Source organism: Megalobrama amblycephala, linkage group LG7 (assembly GCF_018812025.1).
Source record: "Megalobrama amblycephala isolate DHTTF-2021 linkage group LG7, ASM1881202v1, whole genome shotgun sequence".
NCBI lineage: Eukaryota > Metazoa > Chordata > Actinopteri > Cypriniformes > Xenocyprididae > Megalobrama > Megalobrama amblycephala.
Genome location: NC_063050.1, coordinates 27,801,887 through 27,816,081, shown reverse-complemented (window position 1 = coordinate 27,816,081; position 14,195 = coordinate 27,801,887). Strand labels below are relative to the sequence as shown.

The window sequence follows — 14,195 nt, the reverse complement described above, 5'->3', positions numbered from 1 at the left end:
TACAAAGGTATTTTGAATTTCATTTTATCACTATGTCAAGAATGAAAAAGAACTTAGCTGTAAATATATTAAGAGTAAGAGTGATATATACGAGTCTGTATTTCCGTCTGTACTTACCAGACCACCTCTCCGATGTTAGAAGAAATGAGGTAACGGATGAACTGTTTCATGTTGTTGTAAATGGCTCGGCCCTCCTCCACTGCGGCCACGATGGTTGAAAAGTTATCGTCTGCCAAGATCATCTCTGAAGCAGATTTAGCCACAGCCGTGCCTGAGCCCATAGCAATGCCAATCTCAGCCTTCTTCAAAGCAGGAGCATCATTTACACCATCACCCGTCTGGACAGAAAAAAACAAAGCAACACAGTTCATTCATTTTTTTTTTTTTTTTTTTTGCACTTTTGCACTCAATCATATCTAGAAAACCTACCATAGCTGTGATATCGTTTAGGCTTTGCAAATATTCTACAATGCGGCTCTTGTGAGTCGGCTCGACGCGGGCGAAACAGCGGGCGGTGCGGCAGGCCTCCCGCTGCAGGTGGGGAGGCAGCTCGTCAAACTCACGTCCTGTGAGGCCGCTGCCATACGGCCCACCTTCAGCCTCCTCTTCCTCCTGCTCAGTGATGATGCCCACTCGACGACAGATAGACAGGGCAGTGCCCTTATTGTCACCTACACAAACCAACACAGGAAGAAGACCTCAAATTGACTTCTGTTATATACATATTTGTTTGTGCTTACCGTGGCTGGGTACTGTTAGATAACAGACAGTCTTGTATTTGGCCTTATATTTGTCACTGAGGTTGCACTTTGAGACATTCATATGAAACGATTCCATATGAATCAAGCAGCTTACTCCAAGTCTTGTGAGGAGATATGATCACTTTGAATGATGAACAGATTTAATTCAGGCTTTTATTTACATCTAAACAATGATCGACGCACATACATAGAGCACATCACATATGGTAAAGCTCAAACATGTGTGTGTCATGCACGAGAACCAATGAGGTTTGTTCTAGAGCGTGATGCATGTATATGACACGCATGGGCTTCCGTGTTTACCATATGTGATTCGCTCTATGTATGTGTTTGAACAAAAGCCTAAATTAAATCTGTTCATCATATAAAGTGATCGTATATCTTCATAACTTTGATTAAACAGCTTGATGCATTAGGATTAATTTGATCATGCTTTTATGTCCTTTTTGGATGTTCTAAAGGGATAGTTCACCCAAAAATGAAAATTATCCCATGATTCTTTCAGATGAACACAATCAGAGGTATATTTAAAAATTCCAAGCTTTAAAATGGTAGTGAATGGTGGGTGAGATTTTGAAGCCCAAAAAAATGCATCCGATCCATCCATCATAAAAATAATCCATACGGCTCCAGGGGGTTAATAAAGGCTTTCTAAAGCGAAGCAACGGGTTTTTGTAACAAATTTGTGGCGGAAGAGTTACCCCTGACCTGACGCATGACGTATTGATGAACACAGAAGCACTAAGGATGGAGCAAAACAAAACATTGGTCACAAATTAAAAGGCTAAAACAAGAAATTTTAAAGATAAATGTCATAGGATTTTGATATAAGAGAAGATGATCCTTCTTAGGAGCTTGAGTTTGTTGCCCAGCCCTATTTGTTTGAACCACGAGAGGCATCTAAGCTTACGATACTCCTACATCCTACGTCATACATCGCGTCAGAAGTTACTCTTGTGGCAAGTCGACTTGCACAGTATGCGTACGGTCGTCTGCCAGTAGCAAGTTATTTTAGTTTATAAAGTTTTAAAAATGGATATTTTTCTTACAAAAACCCATCGCTTCACTTCAGAAGGTCTTTATTAACACCCTGGAGCCATATGGATTATTATTTTTTTGGGCTTCAAAATCTGGCCCCCTATTCAGTACCATAATAAAGCTTGGAAGAGCCAGAATATTTTTTAAATATAGTATCTCCGATTGTGCTAGTCTGAAAGAAAAGACGTACACATTAGTGATGTTACATTCATGAACAAATCGTTCTTTTCGAACAAATCTTTTAGGTGAATTGTTCTCTCATATTTCTCGTTCACTGAAATTCCTCCCTCCACAGCAGCGTGGCGCTATTAGCAGCGAGCGCATGCACAGCTCTGTGGACTGTGTCATTCTGTCAAAGAACGACTAAACCTCGAGCCAATAGCCTACGAGAATGAGATGTGACGGAGCATGTGATTTGTTGAATTCAGTGAACGAATACGCCCTTCACTGAACAAATTCACTGATCGAGATGCATTTGAGTCTGAACGAGAGAGATCTCATTCGTGAACGAGTTGAACGAATAGTACGTGAACGAATTGAACGAACTGGTACATGTCGTTCGTGAACGAAACGAACCAGTTGTTGAACGATACTGATGGCGAACAGGTAGAGCTCGGCACGCGTAGTTTGGCATATTTGCAGCAAAGAAAGAAATTCACACTTTACCATTGTTATGAAAACGGTGTAATAACGCAAGCTGATGGTTAAATGTTTACTGTACAGAGTACTGTAAGCACTGGTTTTGTGTGCATTTTGTAGGCTATTTATTTTTATTATTATCGTAGTTTTATGTTTTAACAGTTTTCTTCTTTTAAATAAAATGACTTCATTACGTTTGAGTCAAGTCATGCACTACTCTAAGAACTGTAAAACTAACAAATGTGACAGTATTGCAAAGACTATAGAATAACACAAGACATGTCACTCGTATTGTTTTGAATGGGAGAAAGTGTAACGCGCAATATGGCGGAATAAGTCCCGCCTTCAAAATAAGAGCCAATCGCTGACTGGTAAAGTTATCGCGTCACTGCAGCGGCCGTTAGAAGCACTGGTTTCTATAGAAACAGTTAGACGCGCACCTCCGAAATGAGGCACAAGAGACGCGCATTTAGGTCTGCGCATGCGCATTAGCTTGAGTTTTTATTTTTTTTTTATTTTTTTTTTTTTTGTCATGATTCGAGCGTTTGGAAAAAAAAATTATGAGACAGTTGTTGTCAGATTTCATTGGTGATTTCAAATATGAAATTTAATCGAAAGCTTGGCAAACAGCTTTAGAGAATTTGATGTTTCCCCATTCAAAGAGATAGGAGCTGCATGGATGCCCAGGATGCCCGAGAGGCATTTCAAAGATGGCCGCCGAGTGAAATTACTTGTCTTAAAGGGACTTTGCGGTATTGGTAGATCTCATTTGCGTCTCGTCAGCAAATAGCATTCCAGTTCGGGCTGTGTAATTGGTGTGATTTACTGAACGAATATGCCCATCACTGACTGAGTCGCTGTTTTGAGTCTGAACGAGAGAGAGATCTCATTTGTGAATGAATTGAACAAACTGGTACATCTAGTTCATGAACGAAATGGTACATCTCATTCATGGATGAAATGAATGAGAGTGTAAACGTGTGCATAGTTCAAACCACTTTATTTTTGTTGCCAGTAGTAGAGATGCACCGGTCTATCCACCATCAATCAGAACCGGCTAGTTCCATTTTTTGTCCCGGACTTGCACACAAAATGCATTGCAATAATTTCCCAAAATGTAATTTGTGTGGCCGTTAACAGAGGCCAGAGATGGGACACGCTGAAGACGGACGCAAAGAGAAGAGCAGAGAAAATACTGTACCGGGCAGAACAAGCTCACTGTTGCGATGCTCAGAATATCGGAAGACAATTCTACACATTAAATTGGGGTGGGGGCTTATATGAATACATTTCTGAAGGAACTGATTTACTTTACAAAAGTTTCGATGTCATTTTCTTTTAGGGCCGTTCACATAACGCGTCTTTTCCACACGCAAGTCAGTTATTTCAAATGTAGATGCGGGGCAGGCGCGCTCATAATGGAAGCGATGCGGTCGCAACGTGCATGCGGTGCGTTTTCCAGGTGCATCGAGATGAAAACATCTCAACTTTTCAGAATGCTGAAAGGATGTAATAATCTTGTTTAATAATCAAACAATCTTGTTTCTTGTTACTGTCCCAAACGGAAACAAGATTATTTTATTACCCCACTGGCAGATAATTTAGCTTGTTTTAAGTAAAAACTCATATCATTTAGATTTTTTTCCCAGAAAACAAGAAAAAATATCTAATGTCATTTTACTTATCTAGTAAAAGCATCTTGATTTAAGATTTTTTTTAGATATTTAAATACAAAGTAAGAAAAGCATTTTTTTGTAGTGTATTGCTGCTGTTCCATAAGCACCACCTTCTGGTAGAGAGTGAATTTGCATGTTTTTGTTTTTGTTTTTGGGGGGGGGGTCCTCAAGGTTTCTTATATGTATGGAGGGGGGGCTTCAGGGACAAAAGGTTGGGAACCACTGATCTAAACCACTTATTTAAACTTATTTTATTTCTTTAATGAGTTGGGTCTAGATTAGGCACACATTTTAATAAAAAAATTGTTAACTTAAATTACAAATTAAAGGGATAATTCACCCAAAAATGAAAATTCTGTCATCATTTACACACCCTCAAGTTGTTCCAAACCTGTATGAACTTATTTCTTCTGCTGAACATAAAGGAAGATATTCTGAAGAAAGTTTGTAACCGGGCTGCTTTGGGGCACCACTGACTTCCATAGTAGGAAAAAAAATACTATGGAAGTCAAAGGTGCCCCAAAACTGTTCAGTTTCCTATATTCTTCAAAATATCTTCCTTTATGTTCAGCAGAAGAAAGAAATGTATACATGTTTGGAACAACTTGAGGGTGTGTAAATGACAGAATTTTCATTTTTGGGTGAACTATCCCTTTAAGACATAACACACAAGACACTCTTTTTCACCACCTGCTGGTGTATTTATGTAATATGAAGAAATGGTCACTGAACAAATCAGTGAACAAATCTGAATGAATCATTTTGTGAACAAACTGAAAATGAATGTGTCTCTTGAAAGAATCAAAATTTCCACCACTTGTACACATATACAAGAAGTCATATACACCTAGGATGGCTTGAGGGTGAGTAAATCATGGGATAATTTTCATTTTTGGGTGAACTATCGCTTTAAGCTTTGGTTACCTTTGGACTTGGAGGGACAGAAACCTCTCAGGTTTCTTAATAAAATATCTTAATTTGTGTTTTGGAGACTAACCAAAGTCTTGGGGGTTTGGAACAACATGAGGGTGAGTAAATGATGACAGAATTTCCATTATCTCTTTAAAATCACCTCTATGTATGTTTTTAACCCACCTGTGATCATAATGACCCGTATGCCAGCCTGTCTGCACATACGCACTGCACTCAGGACTTCCTTCCTGGGTGGATCTAACATTCCCACACAGCCCACGAATGTCAAGTCAGACTGAGAGAAGCACAAAGGATAGTGTTAGTTATAGCACTAAAATATGCATTTTTAAATGCTTTTATGTCAATTAATTTCAAACTTATTCCCATGATTTCAAATCATTCATCTCTTCTAACTTGCTCACCTCATAATCTGCAAAGGTTGCAGAGTTCTCTAAATTCAGGGTTCGAGGGTCAGGAGGTGAATCCCTGGTTGCCATGGCGAGGCAGCGTAGTGTATCACGTCCCGAGCCCCACTCTCTTACTGTGCTTAAGAGCTGCTCTCTTAGGTCAGAGCTCATTGGCACACGTGTACCACCTCCTACCCGTATCCAGCGGCAACGCTCCAGTACACTCTCTGGTGCCCCCTGTGAGGTCAGGATCAAGAGAAACAAGAGAAAAATGCATGTAGATTTGTAGATGGTTGGACAAATTTCAAAAATCGACAACCAATAAATATTCAGAAGGGACTATGGGAAGGGAATATGTTCTTTTCAACTTTCTATTCATCAAAGAATCCTGAAAAAATATATATCATGGTTTCCACAAAAATAGTAAACAGCACAACTGTTTTCAACACTGATAATAATATATAAACAAATAATTAATTTTACATATTTTATATATATATATAGTTTACCTAGACCTATACATTTTGTTAATATTCAATTTATCCTGTTAAAATGGTCTGTTGGCTCAGTCTGAGCATGTTAAACAATGATTGTTAAATGAAACAACAATTTTGTTGATTATAAATAAAAAGTTTTTTTTTTGTTGTTTCAAAACGCTACAAATCCATCCTTTTTTTAAGCCTTTTTATATAAAAACATCTAGAATCTCAGTATTGAAAGGTTGACTATATGTTTTAAACAGTTTACTGAACAGCTTGATCACCTGATACGATGTCACACACTTGCACACACACACGAGGCGAGCCTCTTAAAGCAGCTGCAAGTTGAGCGCCTCTTCTTAGCCTTTTTATATAAAAACATCTAGAATCTCAGTATTGATCGAGTAACTATATGTTTTAAACAGTTTACTGAACAGGTTGATCGCCTGATACGATGTCACACACTTGCGCACACACACATACGAGGCGAGGTGAGCCGAGACACCCTTATATTCAAACGACCCTATCTCGGCAACCGAGCGGAGTTGGCGCTCCGGACTCCGGCCCCCAGGTGTAGGTCTCACTGGCTCATCCAGACCATCAAAACTGTTAATAGAGTTTAAAGCACTCATTTTGAAGACCGAGCAAAAACAAACTCCCTCGCTTCAAAGAACCGCAATGTTAGATTGCATCGAACGCTTGCCGAATTCTGATTGGTCGTGAGGACATATCGCATTTAGGCTAAAAACAGGTTCGGCGCTTATAGCGGTTTGGAAAGAAACTGCATCTTGCAGTATATTATAAACAAGGAAATATAGCGATTTGGCATGAAACATTGATGGAGCAGAGAATAGGTTCAGTACACAGCAAAATGGCATGACAAACTCATTTTTTTTTTATTTGGTGTTTATCACGTTTTGGAAAAGAGCTCTTCATATATATATATATATATATGGATGTCCAAGTAAAGTGGAACTGGAATCAAAATCACATTCCTAAAGATTCCCATTCTTAATTTTGTGCTAACACATCATTTTAAAAGGCACAATGGCATTTTAAATGTTGGATGTAGTAATGCCAACTTGTTACATAATCTTTTTAAAACATCTGTTCTTGCTAAAATAAGTTGTTCTTTATTAGTCTATTTTATTCAAAGATTATTATGGTGACTCAGTGACTCTCCAATAAAAATGCAAAAAGAAAAGAATGAGAAAAAAAAGAAAAAGCTTTAAGGAAGGATGAAAGCCAGACCTTGACAAACATCTTGGCACCTGAAGCAGAGCGAGTGAGTTTGTTTGGAGAGCAGAAAACAGACATGGACTTCCTGTCTCGAGAAAACTCCAGAGTCAGCTCTTTCCTCATTAACTGCTTTATGACCTGAGAGAGAGAAATAGAATGTAACAATTTTTAATGGTTTCTTTAACTCACTACCTTTAGTGACTGTAAGTTTCACAAGCAGTAGATCACAAAAACATCCCGCAAGCCAAAAAGCCACCCAATAAGCCATTTAACAGACCCACAAAGAATCTGCACATTTTCTTTTACTTTTATCTTTGCTGATGGGGAAAGAAATATGGTGTTGTTTTTCAGCTCCTTGGGGGTAAAATTTTACAAACATTTAAAAAGAAACTTTTCTATATCATACAAAAAAGCTAATCTTTCATTTTTTACACACTATATAACACTAGAGTAAAGAGAATATTTTAAACAAAGCGAATTTGAGTTTTTTTTTTTTTTTAGAAATCGAGAGTTCTGCCAGAGCAGTTGACAAATAACATATAATGAAAAACATAAGAATAACAGTATAATTATACATGCATGCACATATACAAATACATAATATAAACATATTAGAGCTGCACAATTCTGGATAAATCGAGAATCACGATTTTTTGTTTAAAACAGAGATCAGGATTCTCCCACGATTTTGAATAGACAACTAAACAAAATAACGTGTAATTTACTAAAGGTTCTTAATATTAATTGCTGCAGTCTATTAAAAAATCTTTAATTGATTTGATTTTTTTTAACCAGTTTGAATGAATGATTCAATGACTCACTCATAAAGACTTCACTTTTTTCATTACTGGATGAATCAGCGTTTTTGAACGAATCTCTTGAATGAATGATTCAATGAGAAATATATTTTCATTTAGATTAGAAATACATTAATCACTGTCATTTAGGAATAAGATTGCATGAGTGTTTGAATCGAGATCACAGTCTTTTAGCGAGTAATCGTGTAGCTCTAAATGTATATATACACATTTACATATATCATAATTTAGAATAATAATGATATTAAACTATACACATAATTTATACAATTAGAAAAATACTGTTTAAATTTTTTTTTACATGCAATATACAATTTCCTATTGCTGTAACACATTGCAGATTTTATGTGGGCCAACATATTACTATATGAGCACTCACTGAACAGCAGGCAGTGGCTCTTTCGGCAGGTGCGAGGCCCTTCAGGTCTGTGTCAAACACGTTCATCTTCTCCACCAGACAACAGAGTGCCGTCTCAGTCGCTTCTCCTACTTTCTCATATACCCCTTTACTCTGTGTTTTTCAGAGAGATAGAGGAAATACAGAGAAAATAAAGTCTCTACAGCTTCATGATAACATAAAAAGAGTGTGTACGCATGTGCATATGTACCTCATTGTAATCCAGCGAAGAGTCGTTACACAGGGCACAGATAGAGGCCATTTCCACCAGCCCTTCATACTGACTGCAGCGTACCGGTACACCGTCCTTATACCTGAAACAGAGAGAAGAGAGTGGAAGGAATTGTAGGAGGACTGCATGAATTAAGGAGACAATAATTGGTAAAGTGAGAGAAGGAGATGCATGAATGTTTAAGCAAACTGCATGTTAGTTCAGAAGAGATTCCTGTGAGAAGTGTGTGTATGTGAGTGTAGTTAGATGTGAAATAAACTCACACTTCTCCTTCAGGGGCGTAAGTAGATCCAGTTATTGTAAACTCGTTCAGTAAACACCTCTCACCTGCGACGATGTCCACAATAGACATCTGCACGCAGAGAAAACGCATGCACACACGTACACACACATACACACGCACACACTTAGTAAGATTTGATTAGTGGTTTTCAAACATCATTCCATGTTATAAATCTCCTAGCTAATCATACAACAATACAATCCCACGATGCATCTGTTTGAATCAGAGTGGACACAAGTCTCTCTCACCCTGCAGACAGACATCTGGTTGGTGGTAAGAGTGCCTGTTTTGTCAGAGCAGATGACAGAGGTGCAGCCAAGGGTCTCTACAGATGGGAGGGAACGGACTATAGCATTTTTGCGGGCCATGCGGCGTGTTCCAAGTGCCAGGCACGTGGTGATGACGGCAGGAAGACCTTTGAGCAAAAACAAAAGTTATGAGAAAAGAGAGAGGAGAGGAGAGAAGCACAGAGGGGGCAAAATGTACTATACAGTTTGAGCCTGATGAATCTTAACATTGTCATTCTGGAATATGGCCATGATGTGTCTTCCTACATGGTTAAGAAATTAAAAGCTACACACTCATTAAGAAATTGCCTAAATCCAAACAGTGACTTTTTTTGGCTGGGTATCATATCTTTTGTTTGGATGACAGCAGCACTCAAGCTGCATACGCAAAAAAGAAGGGGGCGAGGCCAGGTTGAGATGCGTTAGTAGTGTGTTGAAACTTGCGGTTATGGTAAAGGGTGTGACATTTCGGACGCATGCTCAAAGCAGTTGACTAATCACAACACACTGGTCCAGCTAACCAATAAGAGCGCACTTGAAGCTCTTCGGTAGGAGGAGCTTCATAGAGAAAGGAACAGCGGTGTGTTTCTCAAAATCATCGTAAGCCTAAGTAAATCATAGGACCATTGACATCAATGGTCTCTACGATCAGCTTAGCTCATGATACATGATTTGTCATAACATTACATTTTTTCTTTTTTTTTTTTTTTTTTTTTTCAAAATCCTAAAAATTTTGTTCTTTTCTAAATTCAAATTTTGAATCCCACATTTCCAATGTGCTCTCAGACTTCTGGACCCCAACATATAGTTGGATGACAAGCGCTCCTGAGCAAAGAAGATATTAATAGTTGGCTATTGTAAAAAAAAAGAAATAGGTTAGATTTGCACACCCTCAGGGATGGCGGCTACAGCCAGAGCCACGGCGATCTTAAAGTAGTACACAGCTCCACGCAGCCAGCTGCCTCCGTGCACTGGGTCACTAAAGTGACCGATGTTAATGCCCCACACCGCCACACAGATCAATGTGATCACCTTCAGACAGAGAGAGACAGAAAGAAAGAATGACTCATGCAAAACAGCTACTTCAAACTCAACCTCTGAAACTCAATAATGCTGACAAGTTACAGAGTGAATGCTGACTGTTGTGTAGCAGATGAGAGGGTCTGTCAATAAAATGCTGCAGTAAAAAACAGAAATTAACCTGCTTTCATTTTCTTGTAAATGTATTTTAATGTTCATTCATTAATAACAAAAGATTTTTTGTAGTGGAATACTAGACATTAGATTAGATTAGATAACATTAACTTATTGACGGTGGGCAAAGTACAAGTGCACAGCCAATAAAACAGTTATATATTATTCAATAATAGTGTAAGTGCAAATAGTATGAGGTATAGATGGCAGGAGATCAGTTCAATGCAAATTACTAGGAATAAAAATAGAGAGGGTGCAATGTACAGTGATAATGATGAGGTATAAATGGCAGATGACAATTATAGTGCAAATGACATTATGTATAATGGAAAAGGTGCACTGAATTCATGAATAGTAAAAATGTGCAAAAAGGACTGAAATAGTAAAAATAATAAGGTACAATAATGAGGTATAAAAATGGCAAATTACCATTGCAGTACGACTGACAAAAACACAAGGTGCGCTGAGTTCATGTATAACAGGAAATAGCAAATTTATGCAAAAATATAATACATGTTTTTTAATATGGTATTTTTTAATTGGTTGGAAGGGTTTTGTTTAAAGTTCAGTGGACGGACAGTTGAAAGGAACAAGGTATTTCTATTTCTACATGCTACACAGTATATATTAAAAGGGTCATGACAAGAGAAATCAAATTTACCTTGATCTTTTGACATATAAGAGGTCTTTGTACCATTAAAACATGTCCTAGTTTAAATTTAAAACGTCTTCCTAATTGCAAACAAAGCATTTATTTAATCAAGCTCCAAAAATGGCTCGTTTGTGTGATTTGTGACGTCACACGGGCAAATTAATTTTCATATGACTGCCTCTAGAGCAAGACATCAAGAAATAGTTTTACATCATCACACCATAGGCCCCGCCCACTGGCGTTCAGTCACTTATTGGCTGACAATTGCCAACAATGGATGCGAGCGTCGCGTGAAAAGCTAATAGAACCCATTATAATCACTTTTGCTATCTACACTGGATACAGTATACAGATGCTCATTCACTTTGTGACATACTTCTCGCACTTGAGTCTGCTGACAACAGGAAGAGTAAATCGAAGCGTAAAGGAACATTCGCTTTGATGTGTCGTGTTTAAACAACTCATTTGCTCATTTCTCTAGAGACTTCAGAAGATTACCAGCGTCAAGAACAAGTGGATGGTTTATTTGTCGTCATGGATCATCTTGGAGGATTATATGTTTGTTCAGAGCATTTGATTGCAGATTGTCTTGTAGATGAAGCAGACGGCAGCTACATCACAAACACTTTAAATGCATCTGTAAATGACGGTTTTATAAGGATAATGTTTTCAAAATACTTACTCATGTGCATTAGCGAGTGGGCGTTGACAATGTTTCCTATGCAATGACGTTAGCCAATCATAACAGTGGCCGTTTACTGACAAGCCTTAAAGGACCCGCCCCTTAAAAACGGATCATTTCAGACAGCGGGTCAGAATGAAGTTTGAAAATAATCATATTTCCACATATATATTGCTTTTTTTGTGCCAAAAACATTATTAACATTATAAGTGAACCTCAAGGAACATATTAAAATAATTAAAAAAAAAATCCATGTCATGACTTTAAAAGTTAGTTCACCCAAAAAAAAAAAAAAAAAAAAAAAAAAGTCATTTATTACTCACCCTCACACTCGTAAGACATTTTGTTAATCATCGGTACACAAATTAAGATATTTTTGTTGAAATCTGATGGCTTAGTGAGGCCTCCAAAGCCAGCAATGACATTTCCTCTCTCAAAATCCATTAATGTGCTAAAAACATATTTAAATCAGTTCATGTGAGTACAGTGGTTCAATATTAATGTTATAAAGAAACAAGAATATTTTTGGTGCGCCAAAAAAACAAAATAACGACTTATATAGTGATGACCGATTTCAAAACACTGCTTCAGGAAGCTTCAGAGCGTTATGAATCAGCGTATCAAATCCTGATTCGGATCGCGTGTCAAACCGCCAAACTGCTGAAATCACATGACTTTGGCGCTCCGAACCGCTGATTCGACACGCTGATTCATAATGCTCCGAAGCTTCCTGAAGCAGTGTTTTGAAATCGGCCATCACTATGTAAGTTGTTATTTTGTTTTTTTGGCACACCAAAAATATTCTCGTCGCTTTATAATATTAATATTGAACCACTGAACTCACATGAACTGATTTAAATATGTTTTTAGTACCTTTATGGATCTTGAGAGAGGAAATGTCATTGCTGGCTATGCAGGCCACAGGGAGCCATCGGATTTCAACAAAAATATCTTAATTTGCATTCCGAAGATTAACGAAGGTTTTACGGGTGTGGAACGACATGAGGGTGAGTAATAAATGACAGAATTTTCATTTTTGGGTGAACTAACCCTTTAAATACTGCCAAACTATTTTTAAAAAGTTGTACGTAACATACAAGAATAAATGTATGCTAAATTGTTGACCTTATTATGTGGCATATTTCAGAAATAAATATAATTATTTTGTATTTTAATCACATTTTGTGTTAAAATGTAGTTTGGCAATCAAATTCAATAATAAATCATGTTTAATATCCTACTTCTGGTTCATTCATCAGATCAGAAATGGAGAATCATGTCAAGCACATTGCTCTGCTGTATACTGCACATTTTGCAAATGCAGTAGGGTAGACAAGGAATATAGTTACTCACCAAACAAATGAAGTTCAAATAAAAAGAGAGAGCACAGAAAAACCAGTGTCCTACCTTAGAGAGTTGCTCTCCAAACTGGTCTAGTTTCTGCTGCAGAGGGGTTCTCTCTGGATCGGTGGCCGCCATCTCATCTCTGATCTTCCCGATCTCTGTGTGTACACCTGTCGCCACTACAACACCTATCGCTCGTCCTGCTGCGATATTCGTCCCCTACATAAACAAACGTTTACATGATTATATTTCCATTGATTCCTGTGTGGAGTAAGATCACCTACAATAGTTACAGTATAACAAGCTTAATATTTTAACTAGGTCCCAAAATAAAACACTCCTCAAGTGCCAAACTGCCTTTGGCAAATGAATAAAACATAGTTAATGGCCAGCTAGAAGAATCGTGACATCATAAATTATATAAACTGCAATTTATAAATGAGAGAATTTTCAGTTGATGTAATGCAGATCAAAGCAGTACAGAAGAGAATTCTCTTTTTACCTCAACTTTTACTTGAGTTGAAACTATACTGTCATAACTGGCAACATATTCCAAGAAATTTTGTAGCAGATGGCATTTCACATGCCATATATGAATGTCACAATGGATACGCATATACAGGATACAAAAATATGTTAATTATTTTCCTTGTTGAAGGAACAAATCTGCATTTTAAATATAAAAAATACAGTTTCATAGTGGGCAAGAAAAATGTATTGCTGGTACACACCCACCAATGGCAGCTGAGGCAAAAAGGTAATTTTGGAGGCTGGATATATGACATTTAAAGTCATTTCATTTATTGCTTTGCTTCTCATTTTTGCTAGAGGCTTCAGGTCACTGTTTATGTTCCTGTCCTTATATGGCCAGACATCCATTAGACCAGGCATTCTCAACTCCGGCCCTCGAGGTCCACTTTCCTACAGAGTTTAGTGGCAACCTTGATTAAACTCACCTGTCTGTAGGTTTCTAGTAATCCCAGAGACTAAACTCTGCAGGAAAGTGGACCTCGAGGGCCAGAGTTGAAAACCCCCTGCATTAGACTTTCTCAGTGGGAAAAAAAGTAATGGAGGCTTTAGCGTGCGAGTGTGGGTGTGGGGGTGGAGTCTTTGAGGCTGGTACTCTCTGGTCATTATCCATCTGAGAGCTCAAAG

At 37.8% G+C, this 14,195-nt stretch overlaps 1 protein-coding gene across 2 annotated transcripts in view; it reads right to left on the bottom strand.

Annotated features, from left to right (window-relative positions):
- si:dkey-28b4.8 (sarcoplasmic/endoplasmic reticulum calcium ATPase 2) overlaps positions 1 to 14,195 on the bottom strand; it is a 35,696-nt gene that overhangs the window by 12,872 nt on the left and 8,629 nt on the right. For both annotated transcript variants that reach the window (XM_048196831.1, XM_048196830.1), the window contains exons 8-18: positions 13,104 to 13,259; positions 10,059 to 10,200; positions 9,130 to 9,296; positions 8,862 to 8,950; positions 8,578 to 8,680; positions 8,349 to 8,480; positions 7,164 to 7,289; positions 5,449 to 5,670; positions 5,210 to 5,321; positions 430 to 671; positions 118 to 338 (exon numbers count right to left, since the gene is read on the bottom strand). In XM_048196831.1, the coding sequence (XP_048052788.1) occupies positions 118 to 338; positions 430 to 671; positions 5,210 to 5,321; positions 5,449 to 5,670; positions 7,164 to 7,289; positions 8,349 to 8,480; positions 8,578 to 8,680; positions 8,862 to 8,950; positions 9,130 to 9,296; positions 10,059 to 10,200; positions 13,104 to 13,259 (1,712 nt within the window). The remainder of the gene's footprint in view (positions 1 to 117; positions 339 to 429; positions 672 to 5,209; positions 5,322 to 5,448; positions 5,671 to 7,163; positions 7,290 to 8,348; positions 8,481 to 8,577; positions 8,681 to 8,861; positions 8,951 to 9,129; positions 9,297 to 10,058; positions 10,201 to 13,103; positions 13,260 to 14,195) is intronic.